The 24,999-nt window shown below is 34.9% G+C and overlaps 2 protein-coding genes across 5 annotated transcripts in view; one reads left to right on the top strand and one right to left on the bottom strand.

Moving 5' to 3' along the window:
- Sev (receptor protein-tyrosine kinase sevenless) overlaps positions 1-24,999 on the top strand; it is a 32,798-nt gene that overhangs the window by 5,573 nt on the left and 2,226 nt on the right. Inside the window, exons 2-19 of one of the 4 annotated variants that reach the window (XM_070308472.1) lie at positions 4,788-4,847; positions 11,818-11,877; positions 12,040-12,130; positions 14,379-14,605; positions 14,881-15,120; positions 15,906-16,053; positions 16,271-16,767; positions 17,037-17,326; positions 17,912-18,268; positions 18,545-18,848; positions 19,054-19,377; positions 19,621-20,219; positions 20,372-21,025; positions 21,299-22,698; positions 22,881-23,312; positions 23,549-23,772; positions 23,897-24,367; positions 24,516-24,879. In XM_070308472.1, the coding sequence (XP_070164573.1) occupies positions 4,788-4,847; positions 11,818-11,877; positions 12,040-12,130; positions 14,379-14,605; positions 14,881-15,120; positions 15,906-16,053; positions 16,271-16,767; positions 17,037-17,326; positions 17,912-18,268; positions 18,545-18,848; positions 19,054-19,377; positions 19,621-20,219; positions 20,372-21,025; positions 21,299-22,698; positions 22,881-23,312; positions 23,549-23,772; positions 23,897-24,367; positions 24,516-24,879 (6,742 nt within the window). The remainder of the gene's footprint in view (positions 1-4,787; positions 4,848-11,817; positions 11,878-12,039; positions 12,131-14,378; positions 14,606-14,880; positions 15,121-15,905; positions 16,054-16,270; positions 16,768-17,036; positions 17,327-17,911; positions 18,269-18,544; positions 18,849-19,053; positions 19,378-19,620; positions 20,220-20,371; positions 21,026-21,298; positions 22,699-22,880; positions 23,313-23,548; positions 23,773-23,896; positions 24,368-24,515; positions 24,880-24,999) is intronic. The other 3 variants (XM_070308475.1, XM_070308474.1, XM_070308473.1) reach the window with 3 other exon arrangements.
- LOC138940018 (cAMP-dependent protein kinase catalytic subunit beta) lies at positions 12,610-14,003 on the bottom strand. The gene is made up of 2 exons (XM_070308476.1): positions 13,590-14,003; positions 12,610-13,363 (listed from the first exon to the last, which is right to left on the bottom strand). Exons 1-2 carry the CDS (start codon positions 13,923-13,925, stop codon positions 12,644-12,646), a joined length of 1,056 nt encoding a protein of 351 aa, XP_070164577.1. The 5' UTR covers positions 13,926-14,003; the 3' UTR covers positions 12,610-12,643.

Genomic DNA, 24,999 nt, shown 5'->3' with positions numbered 1-24,999 from the left:
TGTTTTTTTTTTCTTAGACAAAAATCTCTAATCTATCAGCGACGCTCCAGATAAAATGTCCTGAATCACTCAACTTCTATGAGGGTTTCTTTTTTCTGTAGTAACTTCATGAAAGATAATATCCGAAAATTAGTAAAATATAGATGTGGGTAGACCCGTATGCAACTGCATGCAGCGCAAATGCCGAGGAAGATTAATCGCATGTGAGAAATGTCATGAAGATCGACACTCTTTTTTCTCAACACTATCCAGACGAGGATGCGTTTATAATATTTTATTCATCACAAAAACGTTATATTAAAAGTATTTGTGTGCGGAATAAAAAGTTGCTGCGTACAAATGCAATGCGTCGAAAGTGCATTTTAATAGCATCTCATGCAATCGCATTAGGATAAACATACGATGCGTTTCAACGATAATCCAGATTCTCATCTCGGTTAAACAAGGTTGCCCCGTTGCGACGACGTCATCGTTAATTTTTATTAACCTTTATTCAATTCGCGTCGCGCCAACATTGCAGATTTCATTCACGGGGAAGGATTGTTAAAATGATTTTTGTCGGATCGGATTAGTCGCGCCACGATGTGTATACAAATACCGAATTGCTATGACAATATAAATTGTTGAATGGGTGTCGAGGAAACAAATTAATTCTTTTCACTTTAAATTATTTATACGTGAGATTTAATTTTCTTTGCTAGAGCAATATAAAAATATAGCAACGATACATATTGTTTCTCTCAATAATTCTAATAATTTAAAATAAATATTATAGATATAATATATTTTTGAGTATCATTAAATTTTATTTGAATGAAATAAATCTTTTTTCTGATATAACTTTGAAAATGATCTAACTTGATCTAACTTTGAAAATTATATATTATTTTCTTATTATATCTGTATATGTAAAGATAAGAATACCGATCCATTTAAATTTCTGTCTTTTTGGTATATTTATAAAATTATTGCTCACAAATAAGCAAACATTAAACATCTATCTCGAATTTTATTACCTGCAACTTGTAAATAATGTAAAGATCAAACAGTATACATCAGGAGAAATTAAAATGCACGTGCCGATTGCGAAATCGAAGTTGGGAGAACTTCCTGGTTCTCTCATCACGCTAATAATTATAGCTTCAACCGCGATGTCTATCCTTTTAATTCTCGACGTAATGTGAGAATAATTGACGTGGTTCGTGGAAGAAAATATTTGCGTGCATTCAAATGAGACAACGACGTCTCTTAAATGTAAACATCTGAAAAATCAGAAAATGAGATAATAAACCGCACGCAGGAACATAAAAAAACATTATCTTCAAACGTGTAGAACATTTAAAAAAATCGAAGTTGAAAAAAAAAACATACCATTTAATATATATCGCCGAAAAAATATTGCTTGTCTTTTCTTCCACATTTTTTCATTAATTGTAACAAATACACGTTTCTCGATTCTTCTAATTTCGAAATTTTGCATATTTTCAGATGTTTATAGCGAGTAATATTTTTTAATCATACGTAACATATTTCATGGCAATAAATTTTTAATATTGTTTCCCGTATATGAATTGCTCCGTACATTTGTTTTATTTTAAAATCGTGATTTTCAATATCTTGCCGTGTTTACTGTTTCTTTTATGGCATCAGCGATTTGATCGCCGAAAGCGAAGAGAACTCGATCTTAGGCCGCTGTTCCAACCGAGTGGACACTGGCCGGTATACATCCAACACCGTGTGACCGTGCACGTTGTTGACCGCAGGAAAAAAACTCGACACCTTTTACCTTAAACTTGAAACAGCACGCCGTTGCAAAGAACGAGTGTGCAAAATAATTTTATATCCATCGTCGTATTATTTCTACGACAACTATCAAGTTTTCCATGTTGTTCATCGCTCCGTTCGGCTTTATCGTCGCAACGTCACGTATAATGCGTACTTGCTGGAATTTGAAGAGACTCTTTTCCTCAACGTTCATTTATCACATTTTGTGGTCTTTTATTGGTTTAAAAGTCTCTATTTTTTACTTAGTTTAATTCTGCCAATATAGAAAAGAGTGATAGTTATTTAAAAAGCAAGCGTCTTTTAATTTTAATTGTTACACTATATCCTTTATTGGCGTTTAATATGTTAAAATTAGAAATGGCGAGAGAGAAAGAGAAAAAATTTATAGCATAAACATAAATTTAAATGAATATTTACATATCTATAATTAGACTGATAATGGAAAAAAATAGCGTTCCTTAAGTTTCTTCCTCACCAAAAATATCTAGGATAGATTGCTCCTAGAGTTGTTTACTGAATAGCGAACGAGCATTTCCGTATAATAGATTTTACCGTGTTTGACATCCGCTATTATTTCCATGTTCGAGATTATGTGGTAGGAAGACGCAACAGGTGGCCGACGCCGCCAAGCGTGACGTAGACGTTGAACACGACGGGAGGACGTACAAAAGGATAGGCACCTATGCATTAAGCGATTATCTTAGATCGGATAAGACTGCTCTTTAAGATGTAATTTCCTTTTTTAAAACCGTTGAAACGTTGGAACTTGCAGCGAAAACAGAAGCACCCGCGAAGAGAAGAGTCGAGATGCCTAGTCGGAGAAATAAATTGAAAAGACGAGAAGAAACTAATCGAAGAATCATTCTGTTAAATTGCTCCAATCAAAGGAAGAAAGTAACGCTTTCAAAAATAATTTTTGCCACGAGAGACATTTGTTTTATTAATTCTTTCTCGCGTAACTTCTTTCTCGATTTCTCGAAAAAAAAAAGAAAAAAGAAACATGTTTAATACGTAGAAAAATATTCTCTATCATCAGAAGCGAAATATTATAGTAAGATTATAGAAGAAATGATTGCATAGTATTTCGCACAATAATATATATATTTATACGCAAATCATGATCAAAAATAAGTAAATCGAAATATTAAAGATACAAGAAACTTTGTCTTAGAATATTTATCTCTACGCTATGCTATTTTTATCTTGCTTCTTTTATCAATCTTCTTTCCTTTTTTCGAAGAAGTTCAAAATAATTCATAATCAAAATATAAACAAGAATATATGAGATTATATTAATTAATTTAGCACGGCGTAATGTTTGCGCAAAAATCAATATGCGCTTGTGCATTGTAGAAATAAATTTTTTTAGTAATAAGATACCTAACAATGTGTGTTTAAACATAGAGATAACCGCGGCCACACGCATCTCAAAGGTTTCTCTTCATCCACACACGGAACAGATTGATTAATCGAGTGCAAAGTTAAACGACGCTTACTTGTCGGGAAGATGTTTCTACGAGACGAGAGCGGAATAAAAAGAAATCGTCGTAAAATTGATAGATCCACGAGAGAAGCGAGATAACATGCGAAAACACTCCGTTACCGTTTCCCTCTCCTCTCGATTAAACCCTTATCGTTGAACTCGCCATCGTTCACTGGCTGCTACGCGAGAGGAAAACATGCAAAGCATATTTTCAACAGTCGCAAGCATTTCTGGATTATTGCGTCTTTCGCGGAAATTTTTGTTCGTGGCAGGAGTCAATTTATCGACTGTGCACATTATCTAATTGCGGAAATTCGGAGTTACTGTATCGCCGTAAAATACTTGTAAAATACTTGCTATTTGCAGGAGATATACGTATTTGTATAGCTACTGCGAATGTCTAAAAAAAAAAAAAATAATAATAAGGATATCCATAAAATTTAATTCACGTGTTGTTTTGTTTCTGTAATAATATTTTACACATAAGCAACTAATTACATAAAAATTAATATTTATAAAAACATATTTACATACGAATTTACGTCATGAAAAGTCACAGTATATTTTTATCAGATTTAATATTTTTTTTTTTTTTTCAAGTTTAATGCAAAAATAATATTTCTCGTCGATATTAAGAATTTCAAAAGAATTTCAAAAATTTCACAATATAAGAAAAAGATAAGATTTGGATATTGAATTTTAAAATTGCTCGATTTACAAAGCGAAATGGGGTTCTCACAGCAATCTGGTATACAAATTTGCATTCCGCAGGTGGGAACCCTATTCTATAATAAATACGTTATGATAATTAGACGACGCTATGATAATTAGATGGTAAAACGAATCGACTTCCAAAATTCCCATGGCGATAACTATAGTTACTATGGTTCACTTCACACCCCTTCCAATGATATTTGTACACGGACTCTACTTGTCCCCCTTTGTCAGCGATCTCGGCGCGTTGGGCTCTTTCCAATTATTCTCGGGCATTCCGTCGAGAATCGGACACGCACCTGTGCTACGGAAATGTGTAACGTACAGGTGCAGCCGCTGTAACGTGCGTACGTTATCTCCGACGTTAGTGCGGAAGGCCGGGCACCTTAAGGGAACGATTATATTCGGCGATTCATTGCGGCGCGCCGTGTCAAATACGCCAGATACCGGGGGTGTCAATTGAACCGGATGGAACAGTTTAACGTCTTTTAAAGACGGCAAGCGATTCAATTTATTTTACACCGCCCCTGCACGTAACATAATCGCGCACCGTTCACGCACCGTCGTGTTGTTCGACGTCTCTATTTTTACGTTTAATCGACGATGATCGCATATCGTCGATCGCGTATCCCGTATAACGCATCCTGTTACGTTACGTTTCAACTGGATATACAAATAAAGCTTTTAGAATGATCTTAAAGATCATGAAATTACAATATTTATTTGATTTCACTGAAATTTTGAAATGATTATAGAAATCATAAAAAAATATATATGTTAAAATGAAATATGTATTTGATTGCAGAATCGAACAGACGATTTGAGCTCGGAGGTGGGATGCGGAGTGAAATGTAAGATCGATCAGGTAAGAAGTCTCGCGTGTTTGATCTTCGAATTAAATTTATTTGGAATATACGCAACAATTCTCTCGATTAAAATTCTATCCGAGTGTAAATTTTACTCGTCTGTTGCTACCATATGAGATAGTTCACATTGGTAGAACCAGCGGATCTTTTACCAATAATATATACAGGATGTCCCCGATTTAAATGGCAAAACTTCAGGAGCGCGTAGGGAACCGAAAGGCTAAGACAGAAAGTCCTTTAGAGGTTTGCTCGTTTTTGCTCCATTTTGGAGAAAATCACAAAAAAAGAAACAAATCAAGTTTTCGTTTTTTTATTTATTTATTTACATTTTATTTATGTTATCATCTATTTAATGCAGATTTTGTTCAAAATGTTGCCCTCTTGCAGCAATGCGAGCATTAACATCTAGCACTGACCTCATTAATCGCAGCTAGACATTGTTCTAGTGATATTTGGTGCACCGCGTCTATGATTCGGTCTCTTAATTGCTCTCTTGAATTGATTGGTAAGGAACCTTGAAGCAGAAAGTGTATTCGATGCCAATCAACTCAAGAGAGCAACTGACAACGAGAGATTGAACTTTTGCGATTTTCTCTAAAATGGAGCAAAAACAAGCAAAGGACTTCTTGTCTTTCGGTCCCCTACACGCTCTTGAAGCTTTGCCATTTAAATTGGGGACATCCTGTATATTAATTTGCAATTTATATAAAAGAAAAGGGATAAATGCGTAAAAAATTAATAATAAGTAAAATGTTAGAAACAATGCAGATATAATTTTATCTGCTTGGCTGCTTCAAAAATTGGTGAACTTACCCTATTGGTAAAATCTAATCGTATGGAATACTATAACGAAGCTCGCGCTCGCGCGCGCGCCCGACAACAATCGGCAGTCCTGGATATACGCGAATGACCGGTGCGGACGTCGGAGACGAAAATGAAGGGACGACAGTCCCTCGTTACAATGAAAGTACTTCCGCTAGTGTTCCAGGGGGCCCCGCCGCCGTTTCTAACTCGCGGCGGCGGCGACGGCGGAGATGGTAAACGGCAAATAAAAAACAACAACCCGAAGCCGATGAATGGGGCGGACGCGCGTATGTACATATATGTATGTACGAAACGTATTGCGCGCGTACGAATGAAAGAATGGCCATTCGCTCTCCTTCTTTCTCTCTCGCTCTCTCCAATACGGCTTCGTGCCTTTAAATTGGATCGCGTACAAGTGCGACCGATGGCGGATGTCGCGCAAATTACCGTGCGACTCCGGATTCACTCTCTCGCGCCTCGTCTGTCTCGCTGTCGCTTCTCTCCCCGGTTTCCTCCTCCCGTCTAAAACGGAAGTGCGAATGAGGAAAAACGGGAAAATTGGGAGATGCATCTGACGCCGTGCGCGTGTCACAATTTCCTCATCGCATGGTGGGATAAATTCGTCGTCAACATTTATTCCGAGTTTTAAAAAGAAATGAAAAACACCGGTAGAACTAAAATTGAAATTAATCGATAATAATGAAAACATCTGAAAAGTCAATGATAATTAATCTGATTAGAGGAGCATAATATCGATTTAATTATTTCATCGTATACATACAATTTTATATATATTAACTTTCCTTTTTATAAAGTAATAAAAAATATTATCAGCTATATACTTTACATAGCTTTATACAGCTATATACTTTATACAGTATGTAAAATAATTATAAAATTAAAGATTATAAAAATTCCAATGTAATTAAATACGTAATTATCTTCTTTTGTCTATTTAACCCGTTTTTTTAGATTTTCATCTCACTTTCATTCTTAATGAAACAATCATTAGCTTACTCTTACTATATAAAAATATAAATGCACATTCCAACGAGAGCAAAACATCGAGAGAACCCTTCCCCCCTCCCCCACCCCTGTTGGGCCGGAAGGATATCCAACAACGCGTATCTCCAGGATAGGAAACGAGCAGAGCAATTAACCCCACGAAAATGACAAAAAGGATCCTGGCGTACCTAATTATCTCCGAAAAAAAAAAAAAAAAAAAAAAAAAAAAAAAAATGCGTTCGTCAATACGTTGAGCGATTCATGCTGCGCGTGGGTATCACGCGCGATTCGATGTTCGTTGCGTGCGTCGCGGAGCGGGACCTGGAAAGCGAATTACCGCGCGAATTGCGCTTAAAACGATTTCCTCCCTCGGCTCGTTTCACGGTTCGTAAATCGCCAGTAACGCGAGTAACGGACAGGTCGACGTAGGTGGAGGAAGACGCTTCGCGATTCTAGCTGGACGTTTGCGCGCTTCGACACGAGACGCGACCCACTTTTAGCTTTTAAATATTACACTCTTTTGCTCGAGAAAATGAGCTTGTATTAGTGAATCTTCAATTTTACACAATAGAACACATTTCGACCTTTTCACTTGTATCATTATTGAATCGTATCGCTAATCTCATATTTCCTTTTTCATTTTTTTAGATCATTGTAGAAAAAATCTAATTTAGCTATTATACGCATTTAAAAGGGACAGAGAATATATGTTACCAATTTATTTGTAAAAATTTTCTTGCGTAATTAGTTTATCCAATTAATTAATATGAAAGATTAAGTATACCTTGCGTTTTCCATCGCTACCAATATTAGCGCATTACACAAACATCAGCGGATTGACTTCGCGTCTCTTCCGGCAATTTCACAGATCGATAACGATAAATTAATACTGCTGGAATTTCTTTTGTTCGCTGTCCTCTTTCTTTTTTTTTTTACCCTCAAAAATTAATGTAGCTCCCGGAAATGTTCATCAAATAATTTCCGATCTCTATAAAATTTTATCATGATTAATAAACTGCTGTTATATCAATTAATATAAAAATTACTTTTTACATTATATAAATATTATAAATATTAAGAAATAGATACATATTAGCGTAAAACTTTAATTAAGGATACCTAATTTTCTCTCTCTCTCTCTCTCTCTCTCTCTCTCTCTCTCTCTCTCTATCTTGCTTTCTCTTTTTGTATTCGCTCCTTCCTGATGAAGAATTTTCTACATTCTTTATACATTGAGAGAAACATAAACCACGAACAAACGATGAACATTTGCTTCCTTGTGTCATATGCCAAGAATCCAGACAGTCGAGTGTTTATCTGACAATGAAGTAAAGTGGAGGACCACCGACAGCGAAGTATCCATACAAATGTCTCTGCTTAATAGTAGCTATTGCCAGAAGCCACTTTGGCTTGTAAATTGCTGCTGTAAATGATAAAGATAAGATCCGTGTATTACGAAAGAAGGAAAATAAATCTTTTTAATATCTTGATATTATTCGACAAAAAATTTTTCTCTAATTATTTTATATTACTATTTCTTAAAATTATTAACATCAGCACAAATATATTTATATCTAAATAGATCGCGTTTTTAACAAATAAATAATATAACGTATAACATATATAATTGTTTACATTGTAGAATCTATTTTTAATTAGATATTTCGATTTAAAAAAAAAGAGAGAGAGAGAGAGAGAGAGAGAAAGAATAATTAAAATTGAAATACTTTCTAACGATATGTAAAAATATAGTAAAAAATGATATGCAAAAATATAGTAAAAAATTATACTTTACGCAGACAATATTAAACGGTCAATGCCAAGACCAAAAGTCGTATTTATTAACGTCAGAATCTACTAAAACATGACATTGCTAATCAGTTGCTCATAAATTAGCAGCTCGTTATAAAGACATTACGGAGATAATTTGAGTCATCATATTCGTTAGAATTTTTTCCTTGCTTGTCTATGGTTGTAGAGCCAGACTGAAAGCAGTAAATGGGGTTAAAGCAAAACGAAGAGAGGACAGATAGATGTTCATCCGTAGTAGGATGAAGATCTACGATCTACGGGGAGCCGCGTGTGCGGAGGGACGACCCAGCTGGGGGCATAATACACGCTGAGGATTTAATGAGGAAGTGAGAAATTAGCGGCCGCTGTGCGGAGTTGCTCTCGGTTCAACCATTTTCAACTGTCTGATAGTTTTGTCAACCCTCATCGTAAACGACTAGAGCGTTTGAGAACTTATGTTTGAAGAGACACGTCGAATTAAAGCACCCAGATGCGTTAAAGCAAATCGAACGTCAGGAGACGTATATCCTTTATTCCGAAAAAGATTGATATTTATGTTTCCTTGAAGGAGAGCAAAACTATATAATCTGTTAAAAATAAATCATGGATTAATTAAAATCATTAAAAAGGACGAAAAGTTGTAGGTCATCGTAGCCATAAACTGGATAAGTCATAAATCAACAGTTTTTTTAACACGTGGAGTAATCGTTGATAAAGAATTATTTTATGTTCTGCGTAACTACTAATTAGAGAACAAAGGAGAGAGAGAGAGAGAGAGAGAGAGAGAGAGAGAACCAAATTTCAATTCTAGATATATTCAAATATTTGTATTTAATTCAAGTAAGCAAATATTTAAATATATGTATATTCAAATATCCAAGATAAAATCTCTATTTTAAAAATTACCCGAATATTTCAAATCTTACAGAAACAACAACAAATCTGCACACAAATTTGTTTTATTACTAAAATAAAATAAATAATTTTTTTGTTTTTAACATAATTCTGTAATTAATTCAAAAGATTATTAGTTAATTATGACAGAAGATTAATATATTTCAATGATATTGCTGTATGATATTCACGTCGATGATTCGCCGTGATTGTCGTAGAGCTCCAGCATCAAGTGATTATTAATAACGTTTATCTGGCGCGAGAAATCCCTTTACTTTAATGGATTTTTCAGACATATTGACCTATGTGATACCCTCGTATATTCCACCATACACACACTTGTTATTATATGCGTATAATACGCTGCGCATCTCGTAACTTAGCTCGTGATGGAAAGATTCGTATATTTTTTTTTAATACAAATGCTTACGAAACAATTGCCTAAGACCTAAAACATCTTTCTGTTACATAACTTGATATGTCTATTAAATGGATACATGTTAAGAAGAGAAATAAAATATTGAAGATCTGTCTGTAAAATGTTATGAAGATCTATTAACAAGAATTATATGAAAAATATATTTATATTTCAAGAAAAAAAATTGTTTAATTTTTTTAGAATTTTAATTATTTAGCGCACGTTTTACAATTCGTTCAAAGAAAATAGGTTTCTAATACGATGGTAATTTGCTTATTATTCCGCAATGTCGAGTGCAGTATTGTTTATATGTATATGGCGCCTCTCGAACACACTAACCAGAATGACGATCAATTTGCCAATTGCTAAATAGCTTCTCTTGTATATGTATAACTCCGGACGTTGAAATAGACTTTCCACTATGCGCTACTATAAAACTTCATTATACTTATTTATGATTAAGGCTAACGAAACTGTTACAATGAAGCAACATGAAAAAATGCGCAAAAATCAAGAAAATTCATTCTTTTATTGCTTCTCGTAGAAAAATATTACTTCGCTTGAAATTTATATATTTCAAGTATTATGAAATTAAACAATATAATCTCAATAAGTTGGAATACTTAAAAAAATAGCAGCGATAATTGAAATGTTCCAACTGTTTAAAGACCTATCAAAGTCCGCACTCGAGACACTCGAGGCACACAAGTCGCTCCTGTATATTTATACTTCTAAATGCATTCGCGTGAATGCATTTTCCGTTCTAATGTTTTCTTTAAAAACTTAACGATATGTATATGTTTGGTAAATTGCGGAAGAAATTTTCCATTCCGAAAAAATAAATTAAGAAGCTAAAATTAGAATAATGAGTTAGAAAATTATTTCAATCTGTCTGTGATTAATTACTTTCGCCATAATTAATAATTACGTTCTTGCCGTTACATGACGCCATTATGCATAATAATTTCTAAAATACTAACTTTATATTCGGGAGAGAAATCTGCGGCTAAAAGAATTGTATTTCGCAAGGTAAACAGACATGTATTAGCGCAGTGGAAGCTGCGCTGTCCGTGTCCTCGGCTACAGCTGGCTTGTTGTCGACTACAAATGCCCACATCCTCTCGCGCAGTAAGTTAATGCGTTAAACTTTAGTTCGCAAATCCATGCCCGACAAGCTGCCATGCAACGAGAGTCTTATGAACGTGGGCGTTACTTGAGGCACGTGCCACGCAGGCCGGGATCGGACACGATCGCGAAAAATTATGGCTTTACCTCACGACGACGTAGCGAGTTATGTCACATCGCTCCAGATAACGTGACCCATTGTTCAACTGCATTTTAGCGCATAGAATGCCCAATGACCTTCGACGAAAGATTGCATCGTATAGACTATTTATTGCAAATCCGATATGTGAGACGTTTTATTGTTCTTCAGGTATACAAAATGTCCACATGAAACAATAATGTAGATAAGATTGTCATGAACGTAATTTGCAAAAAATTCTAATTAGAAATAATAGCATCAAAATTAGAAATAAATACACTTGTGAAATATAAGCCGCATAATTCAACTTCAAACAAATTTTTTTTTTATATGTTTGTTATATAAATTAAATATTGCGTTATAACATTTTAAGTTACATAAATATCTTACTTAAAGTCATTATTAAAAAAATATAATTTACATTATATTAAGATAAAGTTTGTGTATATGTTGAAGATTATTCATCTCATCCAGAGCAAAATATACTTTCTATATATTATCTATAAACTCTTTTTAGGATACGTAATTAACAAAACCTAGTCACACAAAAGCATCGATGTTATTCAAAATATTGCAAAAGGAAACTAACAACATAAAAAAATTATATTTTACTTTGCATTTATGTTGCGTTTTATAAGAAAAAAGATTAATTGTTTCTTCTTCTTAAATTTATTGCATTTAATTCAAAATTTTTATAAGATTAAAAAAAAGATCATTCGTCTTAGGAATATATAAAATTAAGATATTTCCGTTTTTTTGTTTTTTTTTTTAATCATTATACTTATTTTTTCAGTGTACAAAAGGCTGCGAAGCATGGGAACGAGCGCTCGACACAAGCTGCCAAGCTGTTTGCGTTAGTATCGCTGCTACTTTTATTTTTATGACATTTATCGGACGAACTTACGTAAAAGTGCAGTATGTTCGTAATGTAATTTTTCGTACAATCTTTTACGTAACATCCTTCTAATTATCTAGTGAATAAATACATAATATCAATCCAATGTATTGTTCGCAGAATGGAACACAAGAATTGCTACCGCCAAAGGAATTGTATTGCGTTTTGGGCTGCCACGACGCGTTGAATCGTTACTTCCAGCAGCTCAAAGGTATAATAACATCTTTTGATATTGTATTGAAATATATTTTTCACAAAAAAAATATTAAAATTTATCTATAATAAAGATATTTAAATACTTTATATATCTTTCAATGATGAAAGACATTATCAGAGAAGGGAACATTTATTTCTTATAAACACAAAACAACATTATTTCGTTGAACTTACAGTTAAATCTCATACAATTAAATATCACTATCGTGTACAATCATTTATAAACTTTTATAATGATAATGTATAATATTTAAATTTAGGGAATTTTCTTTCATTTTATCTCATCATTTATCTCTGTTATTACTATTTGTATTATCTTTTCTTTTTTTTAACGAACTTAAAAAATATTGTTTATTTTGTGATTATTATCATCATAAATTAATTAAGAACTAAATATGAGATACAAACATCATATAAATAACAATCTAGATATAATTTCTATATCGATCTCTTGATCTCAATCTCTTATTTTTTTATATCGGTTTGTAATTGCCAGCGTTTCTCATCTCTAGAAATTTGCAAATTCCTTCCCATAGTGATCATAAGTGGCGATCTCAAGCGGTTCTTCGTCGTAATGATCAAAATTGCTTGTATCACCGTTCTGAGTGCAATGAGGAATAAAGCTCGGTTGCACTTTCTGATGATAGATCTCGATCCAATCGATGGACTGGAACCAGCGATGTTTCTTGATATCCATACTACCATCTTTTAAATTGCCGTATCTTCTTGTCAGATCCACTTGCAGAATGTGCTTCAATATGTCTCTCAGCTCCTCGCCAAAGTGATGCGCAAACTTGTACTTGCCCGCTACAATTTTCTCGTATATCTTCATGGGATCATGCGCATAGAATGGCGGGTATCCCGCGTTCATCTCGTAGACTAGCACGCCAAAACTCCACCAATCGACGGCCTTACCGTAACCCTTTGACAGAATCACTTCCGGCGCCAAATATTCCGGCGTGCCGCACAAGGTCCACGTGCGGCCGTCTACCATCTTGCAGAAACCGAAATCGGTTACCCTGATGTAACCGGTAGTTTCTATCAGGATATTCTCCGGCTTCAGATCTCGGTAAATTAAGCTACAGTGATGCAGATACTCCAAGGCCAAGGCTACTTGAGCGGCATAGAATTTCGCTAGTGACTCATCGAACTTCCCCATACGCCTGAGATGAGTGAACATTTCGCCGCCCTGCGCGAACGGCAACACCATATACACATAAGAATTGTCCTGAAATAGGGATTGAAATATATCATGTTATCTCAGATGTGTCGATTTTATGAGAATATTTTGGGATATTTATTAAATACAATATAACGAGAAACAATTTAATTTTTTTTTTTCTAGAAAAAAAATTTGCCAAAAGAGATCCATCTACCTAATATATTTTGTGTAGAAAGAAGTAGAGATTTAAAGTATCGATAGTATCGTTATTATTTCGGTTTTTGATCCTTGCCTTGAAACAGAACTCCATAAAAATCAAGAAGGGAAAGTTGATACATTGCAGAATTCGCTTCTCGTTACGCGTGTGATCTATTTGCTTCATTTTCACGATTTTCGTTTTATCGAGAATCTTCATGGCGTAATACGAGGATGTCGGTTTATATCTGACGAGAAGAACGCGGCCAAAAGCACCAGTGCCGACGGTTCTGAAACGTTCAAAGTCTTTCAATGTAGCGTTATCGTCTACCTTCGTCTTCCATTTCTCCAAGAATGCCGTCCTCAGATTGTCTAAGATATCGTTGTATTCCTTGAACATTTGATCTCTTTCAGCGTCGGATATTTGTGCCATTTAAAATGCGTTTAAGTCCTTAAACTTGAATGCTTTAAATTAATTAAAGGTTAATATATCATGAGATGACATGATATTTTAATTGTTTTAAAAAATTGCTGTGTGCGACAGGATGTGGATCGTATGTTGTTTATTTATATATATATATGTATATGTACATATATATATATATAATGATGCATATGTATATTATCATATCATATTATATAATGCATTGGTATTACTATGACTAAAAATGATGCTAATATAAAATTGTAAAAGTTATTTTTTTACAAACAAAATTATTTTGTCCTCTTCCCTTATACTTTTCCCCTTATTTCCTTATACAATATTTATAGACATAAATAAAATTAAATTCTATATTAAATAAAATATGCATTAAATATTTATTGATATTTTTGTTATGGCATGAAACATTTTGTAAATCAAATGAAAAAATCATTTTACGAATAGCGGAAATCGGTACTCCACCGGCACCAGCGTTAGTCGCGGATTCATTGACGGCGACCTCGCTCAGCCTCGAATGGAAAGGCGTAGGTAAACGCGCCGGTGGTATATCATATTTAGTGCAATGGAGATACGAAGAGTTAGCTGAGACATGGCAGTACTGCAGAAATCAATCATGGGGCGAAGGTGACCAAATACTAGTCGAAAACCTACAACCATATACTAAGTACAGGGTACGTAAGGACGAAAGAATCTCTTACATTGAGTTACATAAATATTTCATTAATCGTATCTACCTCATTTTATTTATTCGACATATAGATATAAATACTCTTACTTAGATTAATAAAATATAAAATGCAAATACTATATCTGTGTAAAATTTTTAAATAATATGCGTTAATTTAGTCTCGATATAGATCTTAGGTGGAATGTGCATTTAAAACTGTTGAATCGTTTCTTATACAATTTTTGATTAAAAAAAAAAAAAAAAAACTGGCATTTACAGTTTCGCGTAGCACTGTTCCTGAAATCGTCGCAACACAATCCGGAGCCGATCGTGTCAGCGCCGAGTGTGGTAATATTAACATGTCCGGCCGGTTTACCTACATCAGCACCGGTAATTGTAAGAACGGCGGCGGTAGACAGCTACCGCGTATCTGTGTCTTGGGAACCGGGCCCATTCTCGAACGGGCCACTTTTGTCCTATGTCCTGCGTCTGCAAGGGGCTGAACATTCCCAGCTTAAGGTACACGCCACGCCAGAACTATATAAAGACATGCGTGTCCAATTACTCACACCGAAGTGTCTCTCGCATACTTCTGTATGCGCGCACAAGCCTTTTTTTCTTCTCTCTCAACTGATGCACTCTTATATCTTCGTATATTCGCGCAAGATGCGTCGTCACGCTTTTCTATACTATTTAACTATTGTTTATATTTAGAAATGTAATATGTGCAACTGGTTCTGCAAGATCCACCATCCCGTTATCCCGTTTGAGAAGAATTCATTGGCGAGCGACCGCGTTAAGTTTTATATGCCGATGTTAAATATACTTGTCATGTTATCCACTGATAACTGTAAATCTTCCCTCTGAATTTAATTTATGAAAATTATATATAAAATGCTTAATTAATACATTCTTTGTTAGTTTTTATTATTATATTAGCTTTTTGATTAAAATCATGAATATATTAAGAATTAAAGATCGTCAATGAGTTTCTTATTTTATATTTATTCGCTTTTTAAGTTGCGTACTAATATTAATTTGAAGAGAATGCACGCTTCGAAGCATGGCCGCTTCTTTGAAACGTTAATATTAAAAATATTACACATCTATTGCATTTTTATTAATTACATTATCCAAAACCCCGTTAACATAAAATTTAACAACTTGTACGAACCAGATCATCTGCAAAATAAGTTTCTGGCATGGCGTCTCTTTTCTCCTAATTGCATATTTATTTCCTAGCGAGGGATTCACGGTGGGATGCTTACGAGTTATAAAAAATATACGTTATATTTTATTAACAGGATATTCCAGCCACCGAAAATACCAATCACTACATGTTTCAAAATCTCGAACCTAATCAGAATTATTCTGTCAGTGTGACTATGAGAAATGGAGTCGGCGAGGGTCCACCTGCAATTATTTATATCTCTACGACTCGAGAACCTACCGGTACGTTGCGAAGATAATATATATTTACATTAGCATTAACAAAAATGCACAAACATTACAGAAAATCTATCTATCCTCCAGATCTATCTTAATTAATTTTATTATTTCAGAGAATCAAATACGTTCGGCTACCGATTCTCAGATTTTATAATTCATATCTATATCAATGAACTTGAAATTTAAATTTACAAATAATTAATTAAAATGATTTTTTTAGTCAAAGATACACAACAGCCGATTCTCATCCTCGGTAGCGAGCATGTGGTCATGATGCAAGGTGCCGATATGTTGGACGAGCCCAGCGTCGTTTACGAGACCGAGAGCGTGATTCGCGGAGTGGCAATACACGTGGCATCCGCTCAATTATTCGTTTCCACTTCGATGGGTTACGTATATCGTACCTCGATTATCGAGCGATCGGAAGCGGAAGCCATTCTGAGTCCTGGTCGAGTGATCTTCAAACCATTGAGTCTTTCCGTCGACTGGCTGAATCTTCACTTATACGTATTGGGAGAGGTAAAACACGCGACCACAGTATGGCAAATAGCCAGATGCAATTTGGACGGCAAAGGTTTGACAGTAGCTATGGCTGGATTCTTGACCCGACCCTCGCATATCGAAGTCGATCCTTACAACGGGTACATCTTCTGGGTCACTAAAGCAGGATTGTATAGATTAGATCTGGCCGATATCAGCAACGGTGTGAAACACGAGGTATAAGTTCCTTTCTTTTTTTATAATTTTATATTACTAAAATTTTTATTTTTAGCGTTACATTAACAGATGCAAAATTTTTACACGTACATATTAATAGGATGTGTATAATGTAATTGTTTTAATATGCTGTTGATATTAACGTATATTTTACATTCTTTAAATAAAATAATTTTTTAAAAGACATTTATTATCGAAACATTTATACAATACATATATAAAAATTTAATTATCTTTTTAAGAATCGCGATGTTATTTTATTATTTTAGGTTCAACCATACTTAATTCTTGAGGATGCAAATTTGGGGGCTTTCACGGTAGATCATATGAATTTTAGATTACTTGTTCCCCATCACACTAAAAATACAGTACTATCGGTGACACTGGATGGTCGTGAAATTTTTGATCTGCGCTCCAATACACAAAAACCCAAATTCAATAACGTTGTTTCTTTAGCCATGGCAAATGGTTTATTTTATTGGACTAATGGCGAAGATGTTCTTACCGAAGGCTATCATCGTGAACAAAATAGATATTTTCACAATTCCTATCTTGACAGGTATTCCTATATTTAAAAAATTTTTAATTCTACATTTGGCTTTGAACACTAATTATCATTATTTTTTGTATATGTATATAATCGAGTTTGGATGCAATGATTAAATATACATAATAATGCTATAAATTCTAAAAGAAAATAATTTATTTTATAAACAATAAAGCAATAAATATCCGTTAAAAAAAAAAGATGGTTCTTATGTTGAACGGTTATCTGTTTACGATATCTTCGAGATACGGTCGCGTGGAGTTCACTTGACGGAACTATTGCCGCTATTAACGCGATATAATAGTAATAATATAATATATACTGTATCTATACATTCGGCAGTCATTTTCTCGGCACTTTTGAAAAAAAATTTATAAAGATATCGTTAAACATATTAATAAAATAAAAAATGTTTAACATAAGACTCTTCTTTCTGATTTTTTGACATTAAAACTCATTTTATATATTTTGAAGCTATATCCTATTACTTGATATTATTTTAATATTTATTAGTAAAAATCATAAATAATTTTTGTTATAAAAAATTAAATCAAACCTACATTAATAGCGCGAACGAATAAATATTCTCGTCTTCAGGCCCGACACTTTCTTCGTCAGTGTGAACGTATTGATGAATGCAAGCCAACCCGTTTCCACTCCAGTAAATCCACCCACAGGAGTACAAGCTGTCCTAGGGGCGGAAAGAGCAAAGGTCTCCTGGCAAGCTCCTCATTTACTAGGTTATCAAGGTAAGGGCGCTTGGCAAGACTGGTCATATGAGCTTGAGATCATAGACGAATCGACTGGCGAAACTATTCATCAGAAAGATATTGTTGGATTGTCACATACTGTCTACAATTTGCGAGAAAAGTCGGAATATTCGATCAAAGCTGCGGCATATACGAACGCTGGTAGAGGACCATGGTCCGCGGAGTTTCGCGGACGAACTTTAAGGTAATATTAATTAATAACTTTATTAAGCTAAATATATATATATATATATATATATATATATATAATATAATAATAAATATAATATATATATTTTTTTATATTGAATTTTGAATGTTTTCCTTTTTTTCTCCTGTCTCTTTCTCTTTACGTGTTCTTTATTTGTCCAATTTTTTTGTTAAAGTTTTATATACATACGAGGTTTTTGCAAACATGCCTCTTTTGCATTTACGCTGATTCTTCCCGTAAATTATTTATCAAATTAAATTACACATTTAGGGATGGTTCGCACGCGTCTATCTTGTGGTCGTCAAACGAGGAACTTTTGAGGAGTGACGTAACCGGAGAAAATATAGATATTCTCGTTTCTAAGGCAAATCTGAAGGAATCCGAGAGCGAATTTCATATCGTCGACGTTAGTTGGTACAAGGATGTACTGTACATAGTAGGAAATAATTCCGCGCTATATCGTTATAACGTTAGCGACCATCAGAAGACGAAGCTTAACATTCATTCGGTGGGAAGTGTTGCCGTGGACTGGTTATCAAAGAAGCTGTATTGGGCGAATCCAAAGCAACAGATAGTAAATATAACGCAATTTTTTACATGAATATTATTATAATTTTGACTGTAATGTTTTTGAAACATCTCGATATCTGTAGATTGTAAACTTTTACAATCGATATTTAATATATAGTTGTAAGATTTTTGTTAAAGTAATGTCAAAAATGTCCTCTACTTGATTTCAAAAATATACTTTATAAAACAATATTATCTTGACTTTATAGATAACAAGAGCAAACTTGGATGGATCTCAACAAGAGCCGATGTCTATCATAGCAATCGTGAAAGAGCTCATGATCGACTCTCTAGAAGCATATTTATATTGGTCTACTGGTCACGCTGTAGAAGTTGTACGCTTAAATGGACAGAATAAGAGGTATTATCATTCGGACGAAATTTTTAATGGCAAACAAGTGATGGGACTGACCCTCGACACCGAAAATAGATATGTCTATTGGATCGTTCGAAGCTACGAAAGTGGATCCATCGTTTATCGAGCACCTACATCCGAAAGAATTCCAATGAACCAGAAAATCGTTCCGGAAAAGGTTTCTTTGTGTATCTAATTAATTTTTATATTTAGATCACTATTATCTTTAATAATAATATTATAATTTCTAATATTAGAATATTGTTATTTCTAATAAAAATAAAATTTATCGAGCAGAATAATGTTATGTAATGCCGCTAATATAATTCTAATTTTATCAAACAATATATAATTAATATATAAATAAATAAATAAAAATAAAATATAACAATATATGTAAACAATAAATTTTTATTTCAAGGTTTCTGCTTTGAAAGATCCAAATGTGCAAGGACCTTTATGTTATTTCTCTGAACATCTGCTGTGGCTGCAGGATGGTACGAATGCGGTAATCGGCGATCTTTCCGGTCAGAACACCGCCGTGATCAATGGAATCACGTCCGGCTTACACATGGTGGCCGTCATGGATCCCGCACTTCATCAGTACCCAAAGAATTTAACATCGGAAACCGTAATGGTTTCGCCAAACGCTGTCGACTTTAATAGTATAAGAGTCGAAGGAACTTGGAGAAATTTTAACATATCGTGGGATCCAGTGAAAAACGTTAATTACGGCACGGTTTTCTACGAAGTAAAGTTCGCGGATTACATTAATACAAATTCGAACCCGGAAATCACGATCGAAACGACAATACCGTACAACAACTCGGACCAGATCCTCCCTTATTCTGTCCTAGAGGTTACTGTAAAAGCTTTTACTTACTGGGAAACGGCGCATAATTCGCGGAAAATTTTGAAATCGCCACAGAGCGTGCCGACTCAGCCGATGTTTCCTAGGGCGTTCGTGGATAAAGAATTCCGCCATGAGTTCATAACGGACGATCGTCTTGTGATATTCAGGTGAAGAATCTGAAATTTTTTCTTACATTAATTCTTTCATTTTTTCTTACATTTAATGACATATATATATATATATATATATATATATATAAGATTTGAGTTTTTTTTTATTATAAGTAATAATGTTAAAATATCTCTTATTCTCTTTATAGATGGAATCAACCTCAGTTTACAAACGGAGTGATTCAAGGATATATGGTACAGTGTTCGTTCATCGAGGACCGGAAAGAAATTGAAATCTGCAACGATCAAAGTATCTCAGCTTCGACATTGGAGTACACAGTACGGAATCTAAGACGCAATATGACATATTACTTTCGAGTACGAGCATATACCAAACTTGGTGCCGGTCCTTATACGGATTTAATCAACGTGTCGACTACGCACGAGAATCCGGTGCCCCAATTATTGGTCGCTACCGCGGATGCTGTGAAAATATCCGATTTGGATCGAGAGATCAATAACTCGCTCACCAGACATAGCGCAACGGACGTCAATTACCTGGAAATTGAAAACGAAATTTATTGGATTAGTGAGATGCAAGAGTTAGTGACGTCAGAGATCAACGGAGCCAATGTTACAAAAATACTTGCCTTGAACAATAGCGCGCACAGCCTCTGCATCGACTGGATAGCAAGAAATCTGTATTGGACGGAGTACGAATATAACAGTACAAATCCATGGGAAAGCAGCAGTTACATCATAAAACTGGACTTAATAATATGGAAAGCTGGCGAAGTTAAATACAATAATATCGTAAGGAGAGGAAGATACATTCCTGTTTTAGATATAGTGCCATCTTTGGGGTACGCCGATTTTTATTTGATTTTTTGTTTGAAATATAATATTAATCTCATTTTTATTTCTTTTTTTTAAGTATTTACATATTATATTATTATTTTTTAATTTAATATCAATATTAAAGAGACTTTTTTGCAACTAATATCATAAATCATGTAATCACAAAACATTTTGCACACAAAATTATTAAAAAAAAAATTGTAAACTTACAGAATTTTGTTATTTCGTTCAAATAATATTATAAAATCATTAAAATATAATGTATATATATTTTTTAGATCTTTATACTGGATTGAAGCGACAAATGACCGAGGTATAATAATGCAATCGGACCTCGACGGGAAAAATGTGCAATCATTTTTCAAAAATATAAATAATACATGTACCTGCCCGTTTAGCTCATCGGTAATGCCCATGATGACAGTTGATAAAACCAATATGCAGAAACCGGTGATATACTGGGTATCGATGGAGGGACATTTAAACGTAGCTGACATTCATGGTTGCATGTGCAATGTCATATTAAGTGTAGGCTTCAAAGCAGCGACTCTCACATCTCTCACGGTTGACAAGATGAACATTTACTGGTCCAATGGAACGGAAAATCGAATCTATTGTATGAAAAAAGAGTATCCTTTCCGTGTGAGCAAGCTAAATAGGTCCAAACCGGAATTGAAGAGTCTCTATCTGTCTAATGTACGTCACATCACAGCCTTCGGCAAATCGCTGCAAGCTTATCCTACGACGAAATGTTTGATACCTCGCCGAAAAGCTTACACTATCGAGCGAGTAAAGGCAACAGCGACTAGTATCGTCATTAATCTCCCGGAGATGAGCTCCGAGATCGGTTGCGAGAAATACAGTCTACCCAGCACGCTGTACATTATCCACGTGCTCCACTGTTTGAAGGAGTGCGAAAGTTTCGAGCTGCAGACATACAAACGACATTACGAGATTCAGAATCTAAAGCCGTTCACGGAATACAAGCTGCAGTTGACACTGAGCAATGTTTACATCAAACGATTTGAACTGTCTACCTTATCAGGCCAGGATGTGATCCTGATGACTAGTTCAGGCAAACCCGACGCACCGGAAAACTTTACGGTTCAAGCGCTGACGCCAACCCTTGCGGCGGTTTATTGGATGCCGCCCAAGGTATTGAATTGTGCGGCTGTGCACTACGAGGTGCACTGGAGATTGCTTTTCTCGGTAAACGGGGTCCGACAGAAGGGCGAACAGCTGATCAAGGAGCTCGAGCGCACGGAAGATGGCAAGTTCTTTACGATATTGAAGCCGTTTCTGCCAGGCCAGGATTATCTGGTATACATGCGTGTGTATCCCGTCAACTTCAGCGATTTATACAATGAAACTCTTAAGGAAACTATTCGCATGTATTCGGAACCGAACAATTTAACTGTGAGCGGAATCAACGTGAACAGTATAAACATCTCTTGGATCCCGAGCGATAATCTGATCGGCAGGCTGGAGTACAAAGATGTTGCGATGGACATGTGGCAAATTGCAGACAGCTTTGAGGTGAAACAGTACGATATAACATATCATATAAAAGATTTACAACCGCGTACATTGTATAAATTTCGCCTGATACTGAGATACCCCGCGTACAAGGAGGATTTTATATGGCCATCTGATGGGAGATTTACATTTCAAACGCTAGGTAAGTAAATAAAGATAAAGACATAAAATGAGATATTTAACATGCTTATAGATATAAGAATATTTTATATATAGATCTTATAGATCTATAGAATATAGAAGCTAGTAATAAAGCTTCAAATAGAAATATAAGTATATTAAAATAAAATAAAGAAATATTATTTATATTTCTCTTTAATAAAGGAGATATCCCGAGCGCTCCTGGAAAACCTACGGTAACAAGACTTCGAAATTCGGTGTACCAATTAAATTGGGAACCTGCACAAGCTCACGGTTCACAAATAACTTTGTATCGATTGGAAGGCTTAATCACTGACGACAATAACAAACAAGATAATGAAGCCGGTGAGAATGAGCACTGGAATTTATATTATAACGGAACGGACAGTTACTGGATAATTACCGGGGATATGGATCAGAAATATATAAAATTTCGCGTGCGAGCTAAAAATGCTTATGGTTTCGGCGCTTGGAGTGAATCAAGCTCGATCATCGATCTAACAGAATCTACCGGAGGATTAATAAATATAACTACGCAACCGCACTTACCATTAATGTTAGGCCTCATCGTGATCGTTATCATAATGCTGGCCTGCTTCTGCTATTTTTTCTGCCGTAAGTATATTTAATAGCTCGAGTTTTTAATTGTAAATTAATTTACATAAAATACAATATATGGAATTTTTGAAAACGAATGTTGATGATAGAAAACAATTTATATATATGTGTATATATATATATATATATATAAATTGTTTTCTATCAACATATGTATATATATATGTACGTGTGTGTGTGTGTGTGTATTTTGGCAACGTGATATTAGACAAATGTATCATATCGTTATCCAGCAGTTTACCGACAACGCAAAGAAGATAAAAAGGCAGTTTTACCTCCGATAATATCTGACGTCGAATTAGCAACTCTTCGCGAAATACCTCGCGGGAACTTTGTTCAATCCAACGCATTATATGCTTCTACATTGCAAAATGATCCGGATGATTCTGCATTGCCTAAAATCAAACAAGAACAAATTACATTAGCAAAATTTTTAGGCAGTGGTGCATTCGGAAAGGTAAAATTTAATTTTCAACGCTCCCTCTACACAATATATTTTTATTATAATATATATGAAATTTATATTATTATATATAAATTTATAAAATTTGCGTTTTATAGTAATTCTGAATATTTTGCAGGTATTTCAGGGAAATGCCAAGGATTTAGAACGACCGGGCATAACGCCCGTCGCCATAAAGATGCTGCGAAAGGATGCTTCTTCGCAAGAGAAAACGGAATTTTTGCAAGAAGCGAGACTTATGAGTCATTTTCGACATAAGCATGTACTAAGATTGCTAGGCGTTTGTTTGGATACTGATCCTCCCTTACTCGTGTTGGAATTAATGGAAGCTGGTGATCTACTGAGTTATTTGAGAGAGAGTCGATCCTCGCAACCAACAGATTCGCATGCTCTGCGTCTGCAAGATTTGCTCGCCATGTGCGAAGACGTTGCGCGTGGCTGTCGTTATCTAGAGGAGTTACATTTCGTGCACAGAGATCTCGCATGTAGAAATTGTTTGGTATCAGCGAGGGATCGCGAGAATCGTGTCGTGAAAATTGGTGATTTCGGACTAGCTAGAGATATTTACAAGAACGATTATTACCGCAAGGTAAACGCAACATTTTTTGAAAATTTTACAAACTATTCATCTATACTTTTACATAAAAATATATAAGCTAAAACGGTTTTAGCACGCTTGTTTAAAAAATTAAAAGTAATTTGGGCGAAAGAGTTAATTGGCAAAAATCGTACTTTAGGAAGGAGAAGGTCTGTTACCTGTTCGCTGGATGGCACCGGAATCCTTGGTGGACGGAATATTCACTTCGCAGAGTGACGTTTGGGCATTCGGCGTGCTAATATGGGAAATTACGTCGTTGGGTCAGCAACCCTATCCTGCCAGGACTAATCTCGAAGTGTTACATTACGTACGTGCGGGCGGAAGGCTGCCGAAACCCCTCAATTGTCCACCGACGTTGCATCAATTGATGATGCGTTGCTGGAGCGCAGCGGATGCTAGACCAAGCTTTAAGATTTGTCTAGAAAACATCGTCACCTTGAGAAGCAATATAGAAGACGCAATATTAAGCCCAGTGCATACTGGACATTATTTGACCCGCAGAGGTAAATTAACATTAATCCTTTTTCATACTCATATCACTGCATGATGCAATTAATTTTTGCAAATCGACAGAATGTTGACTGATAATACGCAAGTTTTTTTTTTACTCGCACCTGCATTAC

Source organism: Polyergus mexicanus, unplaced genomic scaffold (assembly GCF_030449975.1).
Source record: "Polyergus mexicanus isolate NDT 795.1 unplaced genomic scaffold, iyPolMexi1.0 SCAF_15, whole genome shotgun sequence".
Classification (NCBI taxonomy): Eukaryota; Metazoa; Arthropoda; class Insecta; order Hymenoptera; family Formicidae; genus Polyergus; species Polyergus mexicanus.
The sequence above is the reverse complement of the archived record's forward strand: the minus strand, read 5'-3'. Positions and strand labels throughout refer to the sequence as shown.